Genomic DNA, 26,676 nt, shown 5'->3' with positions numbered 1-26,676 from the left:
CTCCCCAGGCAATCATCTTTGAACACCCCTCACTGTAGGAAGTCCAGCCCAGGCATCCTCGTTCTCAGCCTCAGGCTCCAGAATGGTCTAATGCTTCTCCCACATGCAAAGCCCTTCCCTCATTTGGAGGAAGTTCTTAAGTAGTACTTATGGTCCTTCTGAGTCTTCTCGATAATAAACATCCTCCATTCTTCAACTGCTCTTCACATGAAACAGTTTGGAGTGCCTCCATTCTGGGTATATTCTGGCCTATTTCCTCAAGCACCCCCCAGGGACTGCCACATCCACTAGGATAAGGGGAACATCACCAGCCTCAGTTTGGACATAACTGTTGCTCCCCCTCACGAGCCTCATCTCATTGTCGATTCACTCTGAGTTTCTAATTGGCCAACACTCTTCATCTTTTTCATATATGCTGTTGCTAAGTCACACAGAAAGTCACATCTGACATCTTCCATTTTCTAGGATGTGATCATGGAAAAAATTAATACAAGGTACTGGGGATACACTCACCACCAGACCCATTATCAGAGAAGGGATGAGAGCATGCAGCAGAAAAAAGAGATAACTTCAAGTCTGAAATTTTCTATCCATTTTCTTCTACCATCATATATACCCCTACTGTGTCTTTCTCTCATATTGATCCAGCATTATTGACCCCATGTTACCAATAAAAGAAAAAGAGTTTCCCTGTAAGTTAAAAGGAGCACATGACTTTGACATAGTGAACCATGTATTGCACCAGGGATCTGAGCTGACGAGAAGTTCAACCTCCTTGCCCAGGCCTGAAAAAGTCAATGTGGCAACAGGCTTCTCCTTGAGAAACTCTCTTAAGGCTCTGGATGCAAAATTATATTACAAATCAAATAAGTTAAGGAATGCTTTTTGACAGGGCTGGATCAGGCTGAAAAGATAAATAATTTCTCCCCCAAAATGTTAATCTAGTTATGGATGACAAGATTTATGAGGGTGTGGAGCTATATATCTTGTTCAACTTTTTATCCCCAGAGCTAATTATTGATAAAAGATGGACTCTGTCTGGCTGAATGAATGATTAACCCCAAACTTTGAGGCAGATGTCAAAAAAAAAAAAAAAAAAAAAAAAAGCCATGCCCTACCATCACCATTCATCCCATCAAAATACTGGTCTAGAAGGCCCATGGTCTGAGTTATTACGGCAATTCCTAGGATTGAGATTTTTGAAAACTTCTGACCCTATATTTCAATTTCTGCCCTTCAACATCTGGAACAAATTCAGGAACTCTAGAGTTGGTTGGAATAGCTATTTCTAGAGGGAGGATTAATTAATTCAATCAACAAATGCTTATTGAGGACCTACTAGGTATTAGGCACAAGTTCAGATGTACAAATAAGAGTAGCTATAAAAAGACAAAAGTTAGGTCTTCATGGAAGACATATTCTAGTGGAATAAACAGGCATAAAATCAAAATTAATAAGTGAAATAAATAGGTCATTAGAAGGTCATAAATGCTATGATCAACAGAAAATAAAGAATAAAGCAGAAAGGATTTAAGGGGTGAAAAAAGACCACCCCCACCTCTGTTCCCTTTTACCCTCCCCACTATGACTAAATCCATGCAGGTAAGTGCAATTCTCTTTACTACCGTCCAGAAAACCAAAGAAGGGAAGAAATACGATTTAAAATGTTATGTCATTAAACCAGGGGATAGGGGAAAAGTCACTCCCAAAAGTGCTGGCACTGGTTTGGAGCACTGGCACGCACCCATACCAACTGGGTAACTAACTGTAAAAGTGAAACTGGTAACCAAAGTGTTAATGGGACTAATAAGTACAACTGTAACTCTTAACCCAAATCTGCTTGTTCTCGGAATACAGCCTGCAGCCATGTTTCCATACATGGCATTCTTACCTGAGACCATGATAGCAAAATGTTAATTTAATTGTTTTGCAGAGACTCAAGGCTTTACCGTGAAACTGGCCAGAACCAGTCAAACTACTGGCCATCTCTTTGCGCATGTGTGTGAGTCCAATGGATGCACTTTTGACACAGAAGCGCCTAAAACTCAACCCTTAGATCATACTAAGGATGCCACTGACAACGTAGGCAGAAGATCCCGACAGGTACAGAAAATAAGTCCCCTACTTATTACCGGATTCTGAAATTACATAGCTCATCTCCTCTATACCCAGGTCCTTCTTCCTTTGCCTTTAAGTATCCCTGATTCTCCTGCTTTGAGGAGGCAGATCTGCAGCTTGCCCCCCCCCACCCCCCGCAAACATCTCCTTGTTTGGTTACCTCTCCAATAAACCCTTTCCTTGCTGCATATTTGATGTCTCAGTGATTGGTTTTGCTGTGTATTGGGTAAATGAACTCGGATTTGTGTACAAAAGGAGCCTTCCCACGATCAACCTGGCAGCTGACTGGGACATGTCTAAATGTCCTGTTTATAAATGGCTGTTCCCTTGTAGAGATGAGCCTATTCCCTTCTCCGAGAGACTACAGGTCTATGCCATTCCAACTTCCACACCTTCTTATCCTTAAGCTACAGGAGTAAAAGGATAAAGGATGACTCTTATCTGTGCCAACCATTTGGTACATGATCAGTACCTGGAAACATCTGATGAAGGAGCTACCCAGGGAACAGGAACCACCAGACGTGGAGCCCACACCCTGAACTGGGACCCTATACCATGGTGTCATCATGAACAGCCACTGTGTGTCTTTACTAGACCAGGCAGCATGGTGGCCCCATGGGGGAAGACGCTGTAGCCCATTTCTACTGAGGTACTAAGGCTTCGGCATCAGTGACAGGGGCACACAGGGTGGAGGTAACCTCAAATCTCCCAAGGGATGAGTCCCCAGATTTGGAGGGGGACTTCCAACAGTGACTTTGAGCAAGCCACCTACATTCTCAGTTTCCTGCTCTGGAAGAGGGGACAGCACCAGGGGCCACATCTACCTTGCACAGGTGTTTGTACAGGCCCTTGGCAAGTGCACATGGCACACTACCTAAATATGAACTTTCGTTTCATTGGGATGTTTAGCCTACTCCTACTGGAAGAAAAGAAGGATATGAAGAGTTGGAAATGAGAAAAAGAAATGGAGAAGCCTGAATTGAATTCAGCTGAGAAACATTTACTCAGCCACGTAAGTGCTAAAAACGAGAATACCACTGAGTAGCAGAGGAGGGGGGAAATGCCAAAATCCACTTTAAAAATGCCTGGAGCATATAACTGCACTGAGAATAACAGGGCCCCTGTCTCACAGAGGTCCGTTACCTGCCAGACGAGGGCTGGGGAGGCCAAGCGTCTCCATAGGACAGCTCAGTGGCCCCTTTGGGCATCAGCAGATCCCAGGTATTATCATTTGGGTAGCTGGTTAACACAGAACACGGGGAGAGGAACAGCCATTTATAAGGCAGAGACAGATTTTCTCATCTCCACTTTGAGATCTTGCCCAGAAATGGGGTTGGGGTGTGCAAGGATTAGCTGAGCAGGGTCCTGGGTGAAAGCGAGAAAAACAACTTTCTATTTTTAACCAATGACTGTTTTCAAATATTTATAAGAACAATTAGGGTTTGGGGGAGGTTTTTTCGAGAGGAACATCACTTAGCGGCCTGTCATAAAAGGAGTCTTCCTCCAATCGTGGTGTAGAGCTATAGGAAAACAAAAAGCATAACTGTAGGGACATACATATAAACACATGATCTTTACCATAAACACTCAGGCTGACACCTATGAAGAATCCCCCCCCAAACTCCTTTAAACTGCAGTTGAATCTTAGAGCTGGTGGCTCCAGCAGATGTTAGGGCAACTCTTATAACTTGGCCTATGTCTCTCCTGGGACTCCACGGCAGGGGCAGGGGCAGGGGCGGGGGGCACTGATCAATCTGTCAGATTTTAAGACTTGGGAGAAACACTGCAAAGGGTTTATTGTTGCCAACAAGACCTCTAGAACCTGCAAACAGGAGGCTCGTTTCCCAAAGGGCCCCTAGCAGGCATCAGAGACTCCTGGTCTTCTCAGCACCACCAATACCTTTTTTCACTCTTAACCAAATGAACAATGTCCCTCCCGTGTCTTTTGGGGAGGGGGCAGGGGCTTTACAGTGAGAACCGAGGGGCACACCCCACTTCATTGTGCATACAGCATGCATAGTGACACCGATGGATTTATCGGTGCTGTCTCTTCTACGAACCACTCAGGAGCACAAACTGTGCACATGCGCAAAAGGACACTTGAGCATCAAAAGGGCAGAGTATTACTCACTCATTCAACGAACTATAACTCTTGGGATGTTTTAATGAGCCAGCCGGAGAACTGCTCTCTTAACGACTGCTCTCTTCTCGCTGGAAACGATTATCATCTTGCCGCGACAACTGTTACTATCATCATCATCAAGAGTGATAATCCCTCCGTCATTCTTCCACTGAAATGACAACCAGCAGCCTCCAAGATGCTACTGGCACTGTGTTGCCTCTACTTCCAAAGCAGAGAGGGTTGGTTTTTTTTTTTTTTTCATTGTATTTAATTCAACCTCCTCCTGTTACAGTTCTCTTAGGTTGGAATCACACAGGCAGGCGCGCCCACACACACAAATGGATGCACTGAGAACTTCGTAGGGGATCCTGGATCACCAAGCCTCTGCTTCACAAACACTTGCTCTCGGAACTCTCTGGCTGCCTGTGCTGTTCAGGAGAAGCTCTAACAGGGACTTTGGTCCACCACTTCTAATCTCAAGTTCAGCATTGGGACAAATTGCTACGGCCAAACTGAAAACTCTCAGCTTCCATTTCCTTCTCTGTAAAATGGGGATAATAATGGAACCAACCACCCAGATTAAGGATCAGTGAACTTTTACTTTTGACTTTGTGGGATTCAAGGTCTCTGTCTCAACTACTCTGCTCAGCTGGCGTAAGGCAAAAGCAACAACAGACAAGATGTAGATCAATGGCATGGCTGTGTTCCAATATGACACTGAAATCTGAATTTCAGATCATCTTCACACATCACAAAGTCTTGTCTTTTGCTTCCCCCTCCCCAACCATTTAAAACTATGAAACCTACTTTTAGCCAATAGGCCATAAAAAACAGATGGCAGGCTGCTTTTGGCCTCAGGGCCATAGTTCCTTGATCCCTGATATAGAGCCCATGATGAGGATTATATGAGTTAATGACATAAAGCTCTCAGCAGACTGTCTGAGACCTAAGTACTCAACCCATAGGATTTGTTACTATTCTAGAGGACAAAAAAGAAACTGATGTAGATGAGGGAAAGCCCTTCAACTTGACCTAGACCTACATAAGCATACCTCAGAGCTACCGTGGGTTTGGTTCTAGACCACCACAATAAAGCAAATATCTCAATAAAGTCAGTCAAATGAATTTTTTGGTTTCCCCACTTTGCTCCCTGAGAGCAGGGTGCAATGACCTGAGAATTTTAGCAAAACAAAAACAAAAACAAAAAGTTAGCAAAAGTACATGAAACTGAAGGCAGGAGATCCAGGTGTCTGCTTGCTGCAGATGTTGTATAACTAACTACACCCTGAGGAATCATGTCGGTAGGTGTGAATCAACTAGTAATGATGATAATTATAAAAGCCAAGTTCAATGACTTATGTAACTGCATACTAAGATTTTATACTATAAAATTGCATCCAAAAATGAGGCATTATAAAGGATTTCCAACCAAATGGAAAGAGACCTGAATAAAACCACCTACTTGACCCATGTTTGCATTGCCTCCAGTACTCCCATTCCAAGCATGAATCTCCTGGTCCATCGGGGTCATCATTCACACATTTAGACCACCCACACACGTACAGGTTTGAATCGTGTGGCCCAGGAAACAACATGGGTGCTCCTGAAGGTAGAAAGAAGCCCCTGGAAGGTATCTCCCAGTGATACAAGGGTGATGCTCTTTTCCTTCTGCTCTCTCCGATACCCCATCCCCTCCCTCCTTCCAAAGAGGAGGGGTATTGGGTCCTCCCTGAAGCCCAAGAACTGACCATTATACTCAGTAAAAATGACATCAGTGTCACCAACCATACCATAAGGACAAGGCTAAAAATTATCAGTCTGTGACTTATCGCATGTGCATATCATTTAGAATTGCACACCATAATTTAAGGGGTTTTTTTTTGTCATTACTCTCGTTACCATTATTTCTTTCCATATTGGAAATAACACAAGACTGCAACATGAAGACCACTTATAGGCCCAGACTGCAAGGACTTTCTGATACAAGGACCAAATGTGGGAATTTTCAGTGAAACAGTTGTACCTGGAAGAAAAAGAGATACCATGCCAAACCTACTGAGCTATCACTAGAATAACAGAAGCTGGCTTCCAAAGCTGGAGAGAAGCAATGGAATGAAGCTGGAAAGAATGAAAACAGCCACAACTAAACCACAACAGCTGGAGACCTACAGTTACTTGATTTATGCAACAGGTTTTCATCAGGTGTGTGTTTTGATTTGTTTTTAAAGAACACGACAGTTGATCTTCTTTTACCTGGTCCCTAAAAGGAACATTTTTGATTCTAGTCCACAAGCATTTATTAGGTATTGATTACATGCATAGCCCTAGCTTAAGCCATGGACCAGGTGAAGAAATCTTCCAAATTAAATACAGGGCATATGATTACACAAGTATATAATGAGGCCAATGGGACAGACCGCCCCAAGAGGTCAGAGATGGGGTTACTGTCACTATGGGTGTCTGGAGAAGTAAAATGTATGAAACTTTACTATCAGAAGCATAAGATCGAGGTCTGCAAGAAAGAACACATACAAGTGGGGAAATGAGCCACAAAGCAAAAGCATGAAGGTAACTGAAAGAATAAACAGAAATATTAAAGGATGTGGGAGATCTGAGTGGAGGTCAGTGCAGTGGGCTGGGTAGTGTTCCCTGGGAAATTCCTGTCCACCTAGAACATCAAAAAGTAACCCTCTTTGGAAATAGGGTCTTCGCGATGTAATTAACATGAAGTCCTACTGGGTTAGAGGGATCCCTAAAGCCAATGACTGTTATCTTTGTAAGAGAAAGGAAACAGACTTGGACACAGACACAGAGAAACACAGGGAGAAAGTGATACGAAGATGGCGATAGGAATTGGAATGATACAGCTACAAGCCAGGGAAGGAACACCAAGGCCAGCCAGCAACCACCAAGAGCAAGAAGAGGCAAGGAAGAATTCTCTCCTAGAGCCTTCAGAGGGAGAATGGCCCTGCTGATACCTTGAGTTCAGACTTCCAGTCTCCACAACTGTGAGAGAATGAATTTCTATTTTTCTAAGCCACCCAGTGGGGATAGTTTTGTTATGGCAGCCCTCGAGGAAACCAACGTACTCAGCAAACAGAGTCACTGGAAGAACAAAACCGGTGGCAGGCAGGCATCCAAACCGGCCTCATGGATAGGTTTGGGACCTATGGTATGGTTCCTCACCCCAGAGCAAAAATCTAGGCTCCTTGTACTCTCTCTGTATGCTGCAGAAGAAGATACGTTCCCCTTTGAGGAAATTATTCAGCAGCAAGGGGACTATTCAGTAGATTAGCCTAAAGGGGTGCTGGAAAGCTAAAGAATGCCACATAAATACAAAGTTTCACAAACAGCGCCATCAGAGAGAGAAATTACATGCCCTCTCAGGCTTCCAGGCAGAGCCGTCATAACTTCAGGGAAGGAACGCTCCAGACACCAGCCAGCAAACTTGACTCGACATTGCTCTATGGCTGAGTTACACCATGTATTATGCAGAAGCTGGCGGTAATCCCCATCCTGATTTGCATGCAGAAGCCATTTTCAAGCACCCCTGTTCCTTCAGGGTGCTTGGCAGCAGCACAGTGTCTGATAAATAGAGCAAGAAGGTGATCTTAACTATCCAGCAGGGCTAATCAGGTACCAGCCAGGATTAAGCAGAGAACCTCCCTGGAGGTGAGCCTTCTTTCATCTATGTATGTTTTTGCTATAGCAGATTCTTTTTTTTTTTTTAATTTTTATGCTTATTTATTTTGGGAGGGGGGAGCATGAGTGGGGGAGGGGCAGAGAGAGAGGAAGACACAGAATCTGAAGCAGGCTCCAGGCTCAGAGCTGTAGGCACAGAGCCCGACGTGGACCCATGAACCGCAGGATCATGACCTGAGCCTAAATCGGATGCTTCACCAACTGAGCCACCTGGGCGCCTTTCTATAGTACATTCTTAATGCATAATGAACTTTGATTCCTCCCTTCCTCACTCCCCACTTCTCGCCCCCCTAACTTTCCCTCTCCCTCTCTTTCTCAATTTTTACATAAAACAGTCTCTCCTTCTGTTTGTTTTCTCTTTATTACCAAGAGATCTAGGAAAATATTCTCATTGTAAAAGATATGAGTAGGGGTACCTGGGTGGCTCAGACCGTTAAGCATCCGACTCTTGATTTCGGCTCAGGTTATGGTCCCATGGTTCATAGGTTTGAGCCCTGCATCAGGCTCTGTGCTGAGCATGGAGCCTGCTTGGGATTCTCTCTCTCTCTCTCTCTCTCTCTCTCTCTCTCTCACACACACACAATAAACTTTAAAAAAAGGATCTGAGTAAAACATAAATACTTAAAAATATGCAGTTATTTTGAGAGAGAGAGACAGAGAGAGAGATAATGAGAATGCAAGCAGGAGAGGGGCAGGGGGAGAGAGAAGAGAGAGAAGACAGAGAGACAGAAAGAGAGAGAGAGAATCCCAAACAGGCTCCATGCACAGAGCCAGACGCAGGGCTCAATCCCACCAACCACAAGATCACAACCTGAGCCAAAATCAAGAGTCAGATGCTTAACCAACTGAGCCACCCAAGTGACCCCAAAATATAACTATATATAATAGAATGTATTTCATCACCTCCCTCTACCCTCTCTTCCCCTGAGGTAACCAGTTAGTACAGACGTTTGCAGAATTTCTCTGCACTTACATATTCATCTAAAATAATCTGTTTAGGGGCACCTGGGTGGCTTGGTCGGTTAAGCGTCCGACTTCGGCTCGGGTCATGATCTCGTGACTTGTGAGTTCGTGCCCCACGTCGGGCTCTGTGCTGACAGCTCGGAGCCTGGAGCCTGCTTCAAATTCTGTGTCTCCCTCTCTCTGACCCTCCCCCGTTCGTGCTGTCTCTCTCTGTCTCAAAAATAAATAAACATTGAAAAAAAATTTTTTAATAAAATAATCTGTTTATTTTCATATATAGGGATCATTCTCTAGGTGGTATCTTTACCTGCTTTCTTAACTCCAAGATCTATCTAATAAATTTTTCAGTGTCAATACTACAGGCTAATGACTGCCTGTATTCCACAATTTATTCAGCCTTGCCAAAATTACAGGCTTTTTATTTCTTCCAATTCTCGGTGCTATAAGCAACACTACAACAGATATCCTTGCATCAATATATACCTGTGCTTGGATAAACTTTTCTTACAATAGATTCATGGAGATGAGCTCATTGGATCAAAAGACATAGGCATTTTTTTTAAACACATCTACACTTTTACTTCTGATTTACACTTTAAATATCCTAGGTACTTTCTTTGAATTCACCACTTAGTCTCATAAATTTTGATGTTGAATATTGTTAATCATTCTAAACTAACCTATGAAGCATATCATTGCACAGCGCAAAATTAAAATTCAAGAATCTCCTATACAAAGCAGTTTATTCTACACAGAGAGAAAGTTAACTCATCAGATGAGTCCAAATGAGCGATGGCTGATAACTTTAGAGAGAATTCAACAACAAAAATGTAATCAAATCAGCTAAAACATAATTTTTATATTACCTTCCAGCTGCTTGTTTGAGCGCTTTGACAAAAATGAAAGAACTAAAAGGAATCCAATGGTTAAATTACCACCATTTTGTTATAGTTCTTCACTTATTATGCCCAGGACAGATCGTTTGTCATTAGTGTGTGAGGGACGCAGACATCTTTAATCTAGAAAGATATGTCCAAATTTCCCTCCCAAATGGCTTTTCTAGTTTATACGCCCCCACCAGAAGTGTTACTCTCATCCTCATCAATTGGATATTATCAGTATTAACCATTTTCCCAGTGTAACAAAAAATACCTTAATTTACATTTTCCTTGTTACTAATGATATTGAGCACCTGTTTATGAGTTTCCTGGCCATTTATTTTTATTCCTTCTACGGGTCTTTACACATTTTTATTGAGTTGTTTATCTTTGGGTTTATACCATCACACTTTATAGATTCTGCATATTTACGACTCGTTAGGTAGTTGGCAAATGCTCTTCCATTATTTATTTTGCTTGTGTTTTCATTTATTTATAATTTGTTTTATACTCATTCACTCAACAAATATTTACTGAAAATCTACTGCTCATTTGCAGTAGCAAAGCAAATATTCTGGTACATGAGTTTAATTTTTCCACAAATTTGTCAGCATTTTGCTTCATTATTTCTATTTTTTATATTTTCCTTAGGAAGCCCTATTCCATAATTATAAGAAATAGTCCTGAATTTTTACCTAAAACTTGTACAGATGATTAAATATATTGGGCTTTTGAATTTATCAGGAATTAATCCCATGGTGTGAGGTAGGTCTTTAGCTTCTTTTCTTTTTCCAAGTGGAAAGGCAATCCATAAAATCATGCCTTGAAATCCATCTTTCTGATAGGAAATACAATCTTTATCATAACCCATATTCTCACAAATAATGGGTCAGTTTGAAGGGTTTTTTCTTTTTCTGTTTGGTTTCTTTTCCTATTCCTGTGTCCATCTTAACGTGTCTATCACGAGGACTCAATAATTATAGCTCATATGCCTTGATTTGCTACCTAATAAAACAAGGACCCTATCATTGTTCTTTTTCACATATTTATCAGCTATTCTGAAGCATTTTTTTTTTGTAAATGAGCCTTTTTCACATTTTTTTAAATGTTTATTTTGAGAGAGAGACAGAGAGACAGATAGACCATGAACAGGGAATGGCAGAGAGAGAGGGAGCCACAGAATCCGAAGAAGCAGGCTTCAGGCTCTGAGCTGTCAGCACAGAGCCTGACATAGGGCTCAAACTCACAGACCATGAGATCATGACCTGAGCTGAAGTTAACACTTAACCGACTGAGCCACCCAGACGCCCCTGTAAATGAGCTTTAGAATCAGTTTGTTAAATGCCATAAGGGATCTCATTGATATTTTGATTTGAAAATTATTTGAAGGTATGCATTAATTTGCAAAAAAAAAAAATTGACCTTCGCAATATCAAATGGAAGCTAAGAAGTCTCCATTTACTGAACTCTTTTTATCTACTCCACAGTAAAATTTCAAAATTTATATAGATTTTGCACATTTCTTGTTATATTTATTTGTGAGTAATTTATGTTTTTATTTGTTATTGCTATTGTAGGCAATAGCCCTTTTTCCCATTACATTTCAGAAATAGTTACTGCTTATGAATAAGTATTGTTTCAGGATATTAATCTTGTATCCAAGGACAAAAACCAGTATTAATTGTGAGTAGGGGGTGAGGAAGGAAGACAAGTAGAGAGCCTGGAGAGACCCAGAGGACAAAACCACATTTAAGATGCTATATGGAGCTATGCAAAGGCATCCAGCACCCCTGAACACCCTAGCTTGGCTGAACAGAGTGAGGCATGGGAGCAAGACAAAGAAATCCTGGAGTAGTTTGGGGAAGTGTTGTGTTACGACTTTGAAGGACACTGTGAGTGTCAGTGAAGGACACTGAAGAAATGGCCCCATGCTGTGTTTAAGCAGAGGAGGACCTTACATGGTGTACATAAGTTTTCCTGAGGCTGAAGCATGGCACAGAAGAGGCTGAGCAGTGTCTGCCTGTCCCAGTGGTAAATACAGAAGTGCTAAGAGCCAGTGAGTGAAAGGTACCTGGAGAGGGCACCACCAGAGTGACACTCTGTAGATGTGCAGGGCAAGACCATGGCCAGGAGCACAGGTCTTAGCAGCATATGCCAGCACACACTGAAAGGCCAAATGGGACCAGTCACATTCCGAGAGGATGCAGTGGGGAAAGAGGGCAGCAAACAAAGGCCAAGTCACAGAAGACAGGCCACAGGAAGATTCAGAGGACTGGGCACAAGAGAGATGTCACCCTCACCGCCATGATGATACGTAAGCTTCCCCTGCCTCATGATGCCATTCTGGGAATGGAGAAAGAGGAAAAGCTCTTGGTATGGGAAAAATACCCCAATACGGAAGTATGCACTTTCAAGTGACTATGTTTAAATAATGAATTCACTGAGTAATTTCCTGAAAGAGATCAAATTCTAAACTGGCAGATCTTAAATTACCCTGAAGTGGCAAGACTGAACTTTTTTGTCCCCAAAGGAAAAGAGGCTCACAGCAAATTGAATTCAGTCATGGGGAAATAATGTCGCATTTGTGCATGTCTGAGTCATAACGTATCACTTTTTAAAACCTCTTCATGCTAATACAGTTTTTGTGGTTAAATAGATCCTACAAGACATGAAAGTTCTGTTCTCTTGATGTGTGCTACTACATGTGAACACACTAAACTACATCCTACGGTTATGGAAACAAGGCCAAAATCTGTAGGGTATAGGTGAGAACATTCACTATTCCTACATAGGAAAGAAAGACTCTGAAAATCAGACATCCAAAATATCCCATTTCATTTAACACTTAATCTGCAGACAACCCACTATCTGAATACTCTGGAAAGAAAAAGATCAAAGCACAGTCCACATTTGAACTTATGGACATGCAATGATGGAATAGGGAAATGAAGAAGGTATTCCCCTTAATACTGCCCAAATTATGTAGCCTACCTTCATTTTGACCTAGTCAACAAGGAACGATAAAAAGTTTGATCGGAAGGTTCCAGTCCCAGGAAGTACTGATTCATTGCACCCTACCCTGTCTCTCCGACTGAATGCAGCTATAAAATCTGGACAGAATGTGTACAGCAGCTACCTAAGGACACTGGAAAGTAAATAATAGTAGGTAGAGTGGAAAAGACAACAAGAATTCAAAGGACCACTGAACTGGTGTTGGATTCTCCACAGTCTTTTCCTATGGTATCCCCTGGAGAGATCTCTGAGATACTGGAAGGGCACCACCATGGATGGTGAAAGCTCCAAGAGAAGCTCCTAGTTAAGGCAAAGGGGGCTCTGGCAGCAACAGAGCAGTAGCAAATGGGTTGGAGATTTTCTTGTCTGGAAGTTTTTTAACCTACTTTCTTTGATAATTACAAAAATTCTCAAGTTATGTATTTCATATTGGGTGAGTTTTGGTAACTCCTGGTATTTGAGGAATGAGCCCATTTCATCTAAGCTGCCAAACTTAAATGCCCAGAGTTGTTCTGTGGGGTCTGTAGTGATAGCCTCTCTTTCATTCCTGGTATTGGTAACTTGTGTCTTCTATTTTTTTTTCTTTATCAGTCTTGCTAGAGGTTCATCACTTTCTTGACATTTACAAAGACCAATTTTTTAAATTAATTTTGTTTCATGTATCCACAAACAAAGCAACTTGGCTGATTCTCCGAGTAATTAATGCTGATTCAAGAAGCCAGTCTCAAAGGATTGCATGCTTTAGGATTCCATTTATATGACATTCTCAAAAGGACACAAACTATACTGACAGAACAAATCAGGGGTTGCTAGTGGCTAGGGGAGGAGGTGTGTAACTACAAAAGGAGAGCACAAGGGAGGTTTTGAGGGTGATGGATATAGTCTCTACCCTGACTGTACTGGAGATTATACAAACCTGTATGTTAAAATTTATAGAACTATAGACCAAAATTAGGTCAATTTTACCTTATGTTCATTTAAAAAGTAAAATTTAAGTTCAGAGGAGAAAAAAGACTTTGGTTTAAGAAGTTTTTCCACTTTAAAATGTATACCAAACTAAGGAGCTGTCCAACTAACTATTCTCTCCATTAAATATTTCTCTTCCTTAATATTTGGAGTCAACATAAAAATAAGTTTGATTCTGCCTATTTTCAACAAGATTTGGGGGAAACAAGCACTGTCATGTAACATTGTTGGGAATAACTTACTATAAGGTCTTTAAATGGATATTTATCACTAAGGAAATGAAAAATATGTATAACTTTTAATCCAACAATTTCATTTCTAAAAGGAATTTCTAATACAGATGTACTTGCATAAGATTCAAGAAAGTACATACAAGAATGTTTATTGTAGCATAATGTATAATAGCAAAATATTAGAAAATATTTTGATGTCTATTAATTATACAAGCATGTAATTATCAGCCATTTTTAAAATGAAGCCAGTCAATCACCGATACTAAAAAAAAAAACAAAAACAAAAACAAAAACAAAAAAACAAACAAAACCCTCTAAAATTACTAAAAAATAACAACATGAAGAAAAATGTTTACAGATTGATCTCATTTTTTGTTTATAAAAGGTCTCACATACATTGGGGAAGTTTATATATACATAAGAAATCCCAGAAGGATATATAAAATATTGTTAACAGTTATTTCTTCAGAGTGGGCTTGGAGATACAAGGGGGAAGAGAAAGGAAATAGTTTGAGTTTTCATTTTAAATTATTTTGAACTAAGAAAAAGCATGGACATTTAAAACCTATTTTAATACATGAGGTGTGAATATCTATGTGAGGTAATGGATATTAACTAATCTTACCATGGTAATCATTTTGCAACATATACATATATCAAATCATTATGTTACACATCTTAAACTTATACAATGTTACATGTCAATTATATCTCATTAAAATTGAAAACCTTTAAAAACTTTAAATAAAAAGTAAAATAAAAATAAAGTTTTAAAAAATGCTAGTAAGAAATAATAATGCCTTTGTAGAGAGTTTGTTAATCAGGGCAGCTGACCTCAGCCAACCCTGGGAAACACCATTCCTAGGAACACCCATAGGTAAAGGTATCTCAATAGGGTCAGGGAAAAGAACCTGAAAGTCTACCATCAAACCGTTCCTCCAAGAAATTTTGTCCTCAATGGCTTCTCAAAAGCAGTCAAAGTATAAAAGGATACCCAAGAAGGAAGTTGCCTGGAGTTCCGCAACCAGATAGATCCTTTTGGATGAGTTCCAGGAGTTGAACCCAGTTTCTCTGGGTTAACAATATACAAGCCCTATTTTAAATTTTTTTCTAATTTAAAAGTTAATGTTTCCAGGATATACATATAAGAATAAAGAAATTCTTGATACTAAAAGACACCATCATCAACAACAACAAAACTAGATTTGTGATCTTGGGAAAATTACATAATTTCTTGTTCAGTAATGTCCTCAAAAATACAACAGCAGACTGGGTGATGGACAAGACCTTTACCACTTCCTAGAGCTAGTGAGTCACCCCATCTGGTTTGGAAATTGAATTTGACACAGCTTTTATCCAGATTCAGATTTCATTTGTCATTAGATTGACATTACCCAGTAGTCAAATGTCAATCTTTAAAACATTTTTACCAAACATTATACATTTCCAGTTGGTTGTTCAGGTTTACTTAGCATGGGAACAAAGCTCTTAAGCAGCAAATTCTTTACAAATTACAAGGTTTTTTTTCTTCTAAGTACTGAAATACATCCGACTTTAAAGATATTTATATTTTTAAACTGTGTGTAGCCTAAGGAAAATATTGCATGACATTGAAGAACCAAAGTCAAAGAATCATTAAATATGAAAATAAGTTTACTGAAAAATTGTCTAAACACTTTTACATACATAAACAAAAATATCGAAACTTAGTAGCCAAGGGATAAAACTAGGCATCAGCAATTTTTTTGGACATGCTATTCACTCTTATTATCCTGCATATCATTCTATATGGAGCCTCCTGATACCTGTCCTGCTATTTCTTCTTGGATGCCTGACCCGATTCTATTCCAGTTACACCCCAACGCACTGACCTCTCTGGACTTCACATGTCCACTGCTGCCCTTGTTTTCACCTCATACATCTTTCCTGCCAGCTCCCTGCAACAGCCATGGCTCCCAGCAGCCATGGGCATTAGCCTGCCACAGAACAACTTAGTTGTCCTTCCTGCATTGATCCAGAGTTTGTTTGCTCCTGAGACATAGGGGAGGGAAGGAAGAAGAATGGGAAGGGATAAAAAGAAGGAGGGATGGGGGGGAAGGGAACAAGAGAGGGAGGATGGGGGGAGGTGGGGAAAGAGGGTTAAGCAATAAATGTATTAGTGGCTAGTTTGCCATCCGTGTTTGGTTTCTTCCTTCTTCCACTTAAAAGGCCTGCCCAGAATAATTTCTTCATATTTGAAAAAGGAAAGAATCCCCTGAATAATGATAAGTGACATAATATGCACTAAACTGATTTCTGATGAGAAACTGATTTATCGCCTACATTTCAGAGCCCTGGGAAAGTTGACATGGAAGGATAAATGGATTTCAGGGCAGGCAATGAATTTCTGAAATGCATTTCAGAAGCCCTCCTCCGAGCCATAAATAAAAGCAGGTTGCCTATAGCCTAGCACAGATGATCAGGACAAAACACCATGCCATCCAGGATCTAGTCGACACCCTCTTCACAATGCCCAAAGTAGATGACCAGCTGTTCTAGAAAGATGTTTCCCAAGGCAACATCTGTTGCCTCTGTTTCCCCCCACCAAAAAAAAAAAAAAAAAAAAGCAGTTCAGAACATCATGAGGGCTTGAAAACAATTACTAAGGGGGAAAAATTATTGTATGGAGTTTGAGGAGTACAAAAGAATAATACAATCTTCAATAAAGTTACTGGCAAGATTCTAGTTTCAAAATACACCTGCTTTCCTTATCCCCCCAAGACTGCACCTCCCATCCTGAACCACCTACTAGCAACCTCCACAATCCAAAGGAACCAGGTACCTGGTGATTATGTTGAACAGATACTTAGTCATCTAATTCCAACGTTCCTGTTCAAATATGAAATATGAAGGTAAGGTGATAGTGACTTCAAGGAAGGCAAAGGCCAGAAAATAAGAGAAGTTACACAGCACCCACTAAGAGAGAGAAGCCCCCACCCACACATGTTCATGTCCCTCCATCCATTTCTTCCCTGGCAGGAGAAATTTTGTTAAGAGACAGGACCTATCTTTGGACATTTCGTAGCAAAAGTGAAACCACAGATTGACACTTACATTTCATTTGCTTGGAGATGGACTTGTTAGGTTCAAGCCAGTGCTAGGAAGAAAAAAGCAGAGATTATGGGTCAAACGGCTGAACCATACACATGACACATACTTAATAACTAAAAGAAATTTAATACAGATAGTCTTTTTCCAAAGTACAGCCTTGGTTCCCATAGATATTCCTCAAGGTTCTGCCTTCTGAAGATCAACACAAACAATTCTGCAATAAGAATACAACAGGCAAGGGTATAAATTACAGAGAATTAGTACTTTCTGAGTAGTGTATGAGTCACACAGTTGCTAAGAGAGAAGAACAAGGGAGAGAACATGCACTTCAATGGGATATTCTCACGGCTCTAGTGGACTCCTAGGTGATACAGTTCCATTGCTCTGGGCAAGTCACAGATGGCTGAAGACTTTGACATCCATGACCTCAAAGAGTCACAGTCCAAGACAGTTTCAGCACCCTGCTCCCCTGCTAGGTAGCCTCTGCTCAGGTGAACAGTGGGCCAAGCCAGCGTTAGCCGCGTCACACAGAGGCAATTCCCCTTTACAGTAGGGAGGAACAGAGGACTTTAAATATCTAACTTCAAAGGCCTGAGATCATCCAGAAGAAAAACCAACTGTACCACAAAACAAAGATGCCCCAAAACTTGGGTAGCTCAGAATGGTGTTAGTGACAGGCATTCAAAGCCGATACCATGCTGGGCCCAGTGGCTGGCTCATTCCACACCACGTGTGGAGGTCACTTCAACATGCTAAGAGCCAGGTGACTTTTGAGATCACTAACCAGGGTGTCCCTGAAGCCACTTGGAAAATGTCAAGAAGCGTCACTCTGTACACCTGCAGTTTATAAAGACACTACGAGGAGTGCCACTGGTATCCATCGGGAGATCAGAGAGCCCACACTTACCGGGCATCCCCCACGCTCAATACTAGAGACAAAAGAGGATGCTCACCATGAGTTGAGGCTTACACCCCATTTGTGCCATCCAGCAAGCCTCAAAGTTCTGTATTGTCCCTACCGTTTGATATCCATGCACAACCATGAAGTTTAATAAGCACTAGCATTGGTTGAGGGCTTCCTAAATGTCAGGTGTTACTCTAAGCAATTCCATGGGTCATCACTACCACCCCATTTACAGATGCGAAATCAGGGAGCTCAGAATATTAAACAACTAGCCTAAGGTCACCCAGAGAACAAATGGTGAGGCAGTGCGCAGCGGGATTCCAGAGCACGGGCCCTTAACCTTGGCCATTCTGCCTCCCAACAGATCAGTTTGCTCTAAAACATATTAGTCTCCTCAACAAACATCACTTCTTTCCCCAGGAGCTGAAAAATTGAGCAGTCAGATCAATAGTTTCCAATCCAGGGTGTCAGAGCTCTGCAACCTTCAAAAACAAGACTAGGGGTCTTTTAACTACATCAGCATCGTGAAGAGTTTGACAGAAAACCGTGCCTTTACCTCTGACGTATCGCACAAACTGAAAGAGCAAGTTTCTTTGCTTCTGATCAAAATTCTATCACTTCATCTTGAGAACGCTGTTTATCTCCTTTTTTCATTTTTTTTAATTGTGGTAAAATACACATCAAATTCACCATCCTAACTATTTTCAAGGGTACAGTTCAGTGGTATTAAATACATTCATAATGGTGGGAAACCACCACCACTCACCTCTAGAGCACTTTCATCTTGTAAAACTGAAACTCTAGTCCTAGGAAACAGTCACTCCCCAGTCCCCTCTCTCCAGGCCCCTGGAAACCACCATTCTACTTTTGGTTGTGTTTCTTTTTCATTTTTTCTTAATTTTTTTAATGTTTATTTTTGAGAGAAAGAGAGAGAGACAGAGAGAGAGAGACAGAGAGAGACAGAGAGAGAGAGAGAAAGAGAGAGAGAAACAGCATGGGTTGGGGAATGGCAGAGAGAGTGGGAGGCACAGAACCCGAAGCAGGCTCCAGGCTCTGAGCTGTCAGCACAGAACCCGATGCGGGGCTCAAACCCACGAACCGTGAACTCGTGACCTGAGCCGAAGTTGGACGATCGACCTACTGAGCCACCCATGCGCCCCTTGGTTACCCGTTTCTAATCAGAAGTGACGCTTGGCATTTACACAGTTATAAATGAACAGCGGGAAATATATTGATCGCACAAAGTTATACAGCTAGTAAGTGGCCCGAAGTGTTTTACCTCTCTGTTTCCACAACTATAATACGGGAATAGCAATAGTACCTACCTTGTAGTGTTGTTGTAAGGATTTTAGAAGTTAATAAAAAGTGAATAAACATAAGACATTTACACAGTGCCTGGCAGGTGAAAAATATCAATAAATGCCTGTTTGCGGATCCTGAGGATACTTAAGTACAGTTTAATTGGTAGACCACATCCCATGGAGGAGAATAATAAAAGGGGCTTCTGATGATTAAATTATTTTCTAGAAATAAATAGGGTAATTTAGAACTAAGGCAAGAAAACAAATACCTACGGAGATCAATACCTACTGCTATTGTTTCACAGAGGAGAATCACCGGTCACAAAGACTGAAGTACACTTTCTGAATTCTCCTTGCTTGGCATCCTGTGAACCCCTTAGCTCTTCTCTGCCAAACTTCAACCTGCCGCTCTTCTTCCTCTCTGCCTCCAGGGAGGACAGGTACATTTCACTTTATGTGCCCATACTAGTTAGTCAGTGGCAATCTCCCAGGGCTGCGAAGAGGGTTTCAAGGCTCAGTGAGAATGAGTACCATGATGGATTGGCTATGTCTGTCATGGAGGGGTAGGGAATATTTAAGGTACATCTGCAAGGTATTTGCCATCCGTGCCCTGAAATAAATTTACTCAAAATTAACTGGCCTCCTCATTGTCCTACAAAATACACCCTGAAGTTTCTGATGGGTTCTGACCTTCCTTCTCCTCTTGGCCTATTCACACCCCATGCTTGCCTCTCAAACCTTGTGTATCTTGGTTTTTTTTTAATGTTTATTTTTGAGAGAGAGAGACAGAAAGAGAGAGAGAGAGAGAGAGAGAGAGAGAATGAGTGGGGGAGGGCAGAGACAGAGGGAGACACAGAATGCAAAGAAGGCTCCAAGCTCTGAGCTGTCAGGGCTCAGACCCATGAGCTGTGAGATCATGACCCAAGCCAAAGGAGGATGCTTAACTGACTGAGCCACCCTGGCACCCCAAACCTTGTGTGTCTTAATTACCTATGTCTACAGTGTGACCACTAAATATTCTTCCAGGACAATGATCCTTGTGCAATAGTACAGTCATGGGGTGTACAGCCCTAAGAAAAATAAGCCAGCAGTAGTCATGTGTCAAGGGATTATAGGAAATCATTTCTTCAGAAAGGGTCAATCTCTAGTATCTATTAAAATCTAAATATCTGACTGGCCTATGGCCCAGCAATTCCTTTATCCCGCAATTTGTCCATGTGAACATAGAGGAACATAACAAGGATTCTCACTGTATAATTATAATACTACAATTATAAAGTATTAGAATGTTAATGGCCATCATCAGGAAAATGGTAAGCAAATCGTAATCTGTTCATATTCCGGATTCTGCAGTGTTTTATAGGAGGTAGATCTTTATGTGTTAACATGGTTAGATTTCTAAAGCACGCTGCAAGATGCAAACACTGAATTCAGAACTATGGCCACAGTTCCCAATTCATACACTGAAACACTCCAGGGAAAAGCAGCCATTCTAGACATCTGTCAGACACCCAGTGTGCCAACTATAAGCTCAAGGAAGTTCCCGGTTCCAACATTAGATCATGCTACATTCCTTTTGATATCATACTTTTTGAAAAGCTGGGTTTTAAGCGATTTCTGTGATAAAAAGCAAGTACCGTGCTAAAATAGGTGTGAGAGAGGCAATGAACGTGGTAATATTGGATCCGATCCCAGAGTCTGAGGAGCCATGGGGTGCCCAACAGGTACACACATCCTGTTCGTAAGTAATTGTGGTTAAGAATGAACTGAAAATACTATTTTCATGTATGTCACATTTTAAATGGCACTAAGTTGTTAGCACATAAATACTAAATTGGTTGGCTCTCGCTCTTATCAGATAGCACTGTTAGATATTCTTTTTACCAAGGGCACCATGAAATAATTACTAAAATACTGACAGAGCCATAAATCAACAATGTTTGAGAACCTCTGAACTATTGGTATCATAGAATTGATGTGTTTTCCAAGTAAAAACTACCCTAAACTACCATATATTTCCAAAGAATACATAATAAGCATCTCTATGTATTTTTAAAGACCTGAAATGATACACACTAAACTGATACCAGTGAGGCTGGATAACAGGGAAGTAACAGGAATTTAGGGGTGTTGCTCAAAAGAAACCATGACTTCTGTTTTATCTGATGTTTTAACATACTTTTTACATGCATTCATGCATTACATGAATAATTAAAAGTCATTTTTTTAAAAAGGAAGCTTAGCTCTACTCAGAGGTTAAAGGTGGATTCTATGTAATTTAGACTCAAGAAGAAGAATTTCATCCACAACAGGCAGATGCCAGGTCCAGCTGAGCCCCCAGCATTGGTCCTGCTCAGAAGCCAGCCTGGGTTCAAATCCCAGCTTGGCCACTTCCTCTGTTTCTTCCCTTACAGCAGCATCATGAGGTTGAAGTAGGTTAATTCATTAAGAAGTTCTGAGAACAGAACTTGGAGCATAGTGAAGGCTCAGAAAACACCAGCTGTTCTCATCTTCTGTGAGTTCACTCAGAGACACTCCCAAGTTGGAGCAAGGACCCCTCTCTGGTGAGCCCACCTCGGCTACTCTCTTCCTCCCACACTCCCTCCCACCTGCCTCTTGCTCTACGTGAAGGGTAATTCTCCTACCTTTTTTCCTTCTTCCTTTTAGAGTTGGGCAATGAAGCTGAGTCTAGACCACACCAACAACTCCCGCTGTTACTATATGTACAGGTGGATCACACACCTGTGAGAAAGTAACCATGATGCTGTGTGCTTGGTAATTAGAAATAAGGCTCAGAACATTCTATCTTCCTTTCAATTGCCACTTGGGAAATATGCTAGTTTTTGTTTGTTTAAGTCTGTTTCCTTGCTGAAAACTGAAGTTCCCTAAGAGAGGTAGAAAGAAAAGCCTGCCAGCCAAATCTCTGAATTTGTGGCTAGTTTACAATAGTTGAAAACTTCAGTTCCTGAACTCTCACTTAGAATAAGAATTCCAAAGACTAAAGAGGCTAAGACCCAACTATTAATTCTACCTAAGGAGCTTAAGAAGTAAGAGCAATCGGAGGATGCGTTCCCTCAGTGTGATCTGAAGGTATCAGGAATTTATCTGCAGAGATAACACCAGGGCTCTGCTCAGATCCCCTCAATGCCATTTTCTCCTTGGTTATATAGCACCCTGACCCTTTTCAGGAAGGCTGCCTTCAGGTTACTGGAATCCAATGCAGGGTGAGGAACGAGCCTCCCCACTCATCTGTTAACTGACAGGTTAAGAGGTGACAGATATCCAAGGATAAATACCTCTGCTCCTTCACCCCTTGGTCGGGACAACCCTAAGGCACAACCTACCACTCTTCCAGAGCTCCTCTTTGGCTTTCAGCCCAAGTTACATGCCACACGACTTTGCTCAACATCACACACTTGTGGGACCTCCTTCCCTTCCCTGTCCCAATCCCTCCAATCTCCCACAAGTCTTTCTTCCTGGGAACAATGCCTAACAAAACTGGAATTTTTATCTCAGGATCCACTTCTGGGATCCAGAGGCAACACAGCTTCCCTAACTCCCTGCCCAAAACTGCCCTCCCACCATGGTATTTAAAATTCTTCCTTTGAAGGTTTTATTCCTTTTGCCTCAGGCTTGAACCCCGGTAACCTGTATATCCCCCATGAGAGGTCCCACTTTGACAAAGGTTTCAGTCTTGACAATCCAGCCTGACCACATTTGAAGCCACCTCTTAGAACAAGTTTATTTTGATTGATAGCAGCTTGATGCAAAGAAAAGTCAAAGGAAGCCTCACAAAAGGGGTGAAAAGCAGAGGGCTGAATAACCCTTCTATGTCCCCATTCCCTTCTCTGTGGTCTTGGGGGGAGGGGGACAGATTCCAGGAACCCTAAGATTCCTTCAGTTCTCACATTCCATATTCTATGAACCTGAAGGATGAGAATATTGCCAATAAATGTTATCTCTTTAATTTTGCAAGGCCCAGCTGCACTTAGCCCTAAGAGATCATTTTTCTCTACCCCATCATAGAAGTGGTGCATTTCTTTTATACTTTCCAATTTTGGCTTCTTTAGGAGAAGTTGGGGCGGGGGGAGGGAAGGTGGGTGTGAGGTGGTGATTTGTGACTAAGTAGATTGATTTTTAATTTGGTAGCTGCTAAGCCAGGGGGAAAAAAACAGAACTCCCAAAAGTAAACAATATAACACACTTGGTTATCTTCAAATGTTGGGCTTCTGTTGAAATTGATTCACAGAATAAATTACACACCTCTCTGTTATCTTTCTCAAAACCCTTGATGCCCTAAACCAGAATAATCTATAGCCCAGAGAAATGTGTTAAATAACCAATGGGGCTTTAAATAAGAATGAATGAATCTCCCAAACAGGACATTGTCTTTCCCCTCAGGAGTAACCAGATCCAAAATCTGACCAATTCCCATCACAGCCCTGAAAAGATGGCCTGATTCTCACATCTCACCTGGACAAAGCCCCAGAGTAACTCAGTGTCCCTGCATTATCCAGCCAATTTATGCCATTTCTAGACCCTCTGGCCTCTGCAGGGGGAAAAAGAATGCCATCTGAATGTACTCAACCTCAACAGTGTTCTGGATGGCCCAGTTAGAGCTAGCCCTAGCTATTTAGCTACCAGTAACCAATGGTTTCCACTCCAGTTTCAGTGAAATCTACAACACAATGCCAACAACAGCAAAAATGTCTATAGACCAGGCACACTCACGAGTTGTTGTCCTTCTGGAAATCAACCTACGCAAGAAAACCTTCATTGCTTCAGTGTAATGTATTTCTTCAACCATAACTGCTCTTGCATTCTGGGTTCTCAGGGATGAGCAAAATAGAAGTAACAGCTGGGAGAAGAAACACCATGGGAAACAGAGGTGGAAACAGCAAGCCTAAGAAAGCACCAGCACCATTTTCTTTTCATAAAGGACTAGACAGCATAAATATTTTAGGTTTTGTGGCCCATATGGTCTGTCAGGACTACTCAACTCTGTCATCAGAACACAAAAGCAGACATAAACAATACATAAATGAATAGAAATAGCTGTGTCCCCATAAAAATTTACTAAACAAATGGGGGCCATCCTGACCCTTGTGTGCCAAGCCCTGCTCTACATCCAAGAAAGCCTTAATGTATACTTCAAGGAAAAAACAGTAGTACTCTGAAAATGCAACAGAGGTTGTAAAAATATCAACTGTTTAACATTAACACAAACTGCTGTTTATTTTAAAGTACACTAAGACACCAAAATGCAATTATAGAAGAAACAATGGGATTCCTTCAAGCAGTGGAATTCGTCACCATGTAACACTTGCTGTCTAGCCATAGATATTTCACATCGTCATCAAACTGTTCTAAGGTCAAAGATCTTCTAGCTGCCAGAGGCGCCTGGGTGGCTCAGTTGGTTGAGCATCTGACTTCAGCTCAGGTCATGATCCCACACTCCATGAGTTTGAGCCCCGCGTCAGGCTCTGTGCTGACAGCTCAGAGCCTGGAGCCCACTTCAGATTCTGTATCTCCCCCTCTTTCTGCCCCTCCTCTGCTCATACTGTCTCTCTCTGTCTCAAAAATAAATAAAAACTTAAAAAAAAAAAAAAGAAAGAAAGAAAAAGGAGAGGGGCACCTGAGTGGCCAGTTGAGTGTCTGACTTCAGCTCAGGCCATAATCTCGTGGGTCATGAGTTCGAGCCCCACTTAGGGCTTGCTGCTGTCAGCGCAGAGCCTGCTACAGATCCTCTGTCTCCCTCTCTTTCTGCCCACTCCCACTCATGCTCTCTCTCTCAAAAAATAAAATTAAAAAAAAATCTTCTAGCTGCCAAACACGCGAAGCTTTCAAACTCTTTAAAGCATGTAGTAAAAGATCTGTTACATGTTGGTAACATGGACTAATGCACTTAAATAACAGCCCTGTGGCATAGGTACCATTAGTGTCCCCATTTTACAGATAAAGAAATTGAGGCATAGGTTAAAGAGGCTGCTTAAAGTCATACAATCAGCAAAAGGCAGAGTCAGGACTTAACCCGGCCTTCCTGGTATAAAAGCTCTTAGATCTTGAGCAATAATGTCCCCCCTACTCCTTCCTTCTTGATGTTTAACACTGGAGCCCGTTCTCCTTATATTAAGTCGACCAGCTACCCTTGTTTCCAGAAGGTCTCCCTCTCCTCATTCTATTATTTCTGCTCTAAATGTTCCTGGTTGGTCTCCTCTACTGGCTTCTCCTTCTGGACATCCTTTTTTTTTTTTTTTTTTTTTTAATGGATGTTCTTTAGCCTTCAGATTCTCCTCTTATTCTCTAGTCTTTTCCCTCAGCTCTGCAGTCTCTCCTCAGGGTTTTGAGGTAATGAAAACCTCACGTGCTCCAAAATATCCATCTGTGGCCTAAACCTCTTCATTAAGCTTCAGATCCAGGTTCGCAACTATAGACTGAACAACTCTACCTCATCATCTCACAGTATCCCAAACTCAACATGTCCAAAACTTACCACTTCTTCCCCAAACCTTCTTCATACAGTTTATTTCATAAGTGACTCTACCTGTACTTGGAACTCAAAAGGGCTCTGTAAGAAACTCAAACATTCAGATGGACAGGCTCTGTGGAGAAGCCCAAAACCACATGCAGAGGGAGGGGGCCCTCAAGCCCCACCTTCCAGCCATCCCCATCAAGGTTCCAGGTATATGAATGAAAGGACCTTGGGCACCCTGCCCTCCAGAATAGTTCAGCCACTAGCTGAATACCACTGACTGAGCCCAGTCAACACCATGTGGAACAGAAGAAACATCTAGTTGAGCCCTGCTCAAATTTCTGACCCCCCCAAATCCTGGCATATATAAAATTGTTTTCCTTTAAGCCCCTGAGTGTTTGAGGAGACTTGTTACACAGCAGTGGAGAACTAGAACTCTTACTCCTTGTTGTAGACTGAATGTTTGTCCTCCCCACCCCCACAAAATTCACACATTGAAGCTCTAATCCCCAATGAGATAGTATTTGGAAGCAGTAACTTTGAAGGTAATAAGGTTTAGAAGAAGTCATGAGGGTAGAACCACATGATGGGATTAGTGTCCTTATAAGATTAGGAAGATAGACCAGAACACCTGCATGCTCTCCCCACCCCCCACCCAAGTGTGCACACAGGCAAAAGGCAGCACTCTGCAAGCCAGGAAGACAGTTCTCACCGGGAACCAAATCTGTCAGCATCTTGAACTTGGACTTCCCAGCCTCCAGAACTGTGAGAACTAATTGCTGTGCATAAGCAGGTGTTTTCTTCTCGCAGCCCAAGCTAAGGCACTCCTCATTATTCCTCTCCGTGGACAGAACACAATTACAGTTCAACCTTTAAATGACATTTTCTTGAGCATACATGAAGAAATAAACATCT

General features: G+C 41.6%; 1 protein-coding gene across 2 annotated transcripts in view; it reads right to left on the bottom strand.

Annotated features, from left to right (window-relative positions):
- Positions 1-26,676, bottom strand: part of FRMD3 (FERM domain containing 3) — a 307,451-nt gene that overhangs the window by 125,912 nt on the left and 154,863 nt on the right. For both annotated transcript variants that reach the window (XM_027048214.2, XM_015076284.3), the window contains exon 3: positions 17,088-17,130. In XM_027048214.2, the coding sequence (XP_026904015.1) occupies positions 17,088-17,130 (43 nt within the window). The remainder of the gene's footprint in view (positions 1-17,087; positions 17,131-26,676) is intronic.

Source organism: Acinonyx jubatus, chromosome D4, assembly GCF_027475565.1.
Source record: "Acinonyx jubatus isolate Ajub_Pintada_27869175 chromosome D4, VMU_Ajub_asm_v1.0, whole genome shotgun sequence".
In the NCBI taxonomy this organism is placed as follows: Eukaryota; Metazoa; Chordata; class Mammalia; order Carnivora; family Felidae; genus Acinonyx; species Acinonyx jubatus.
The sequence above is the reverse complement of the archived record's forward strand: the minus strand, read 5'-3'. Positions and strand labels throughout refer to the sequence as shown.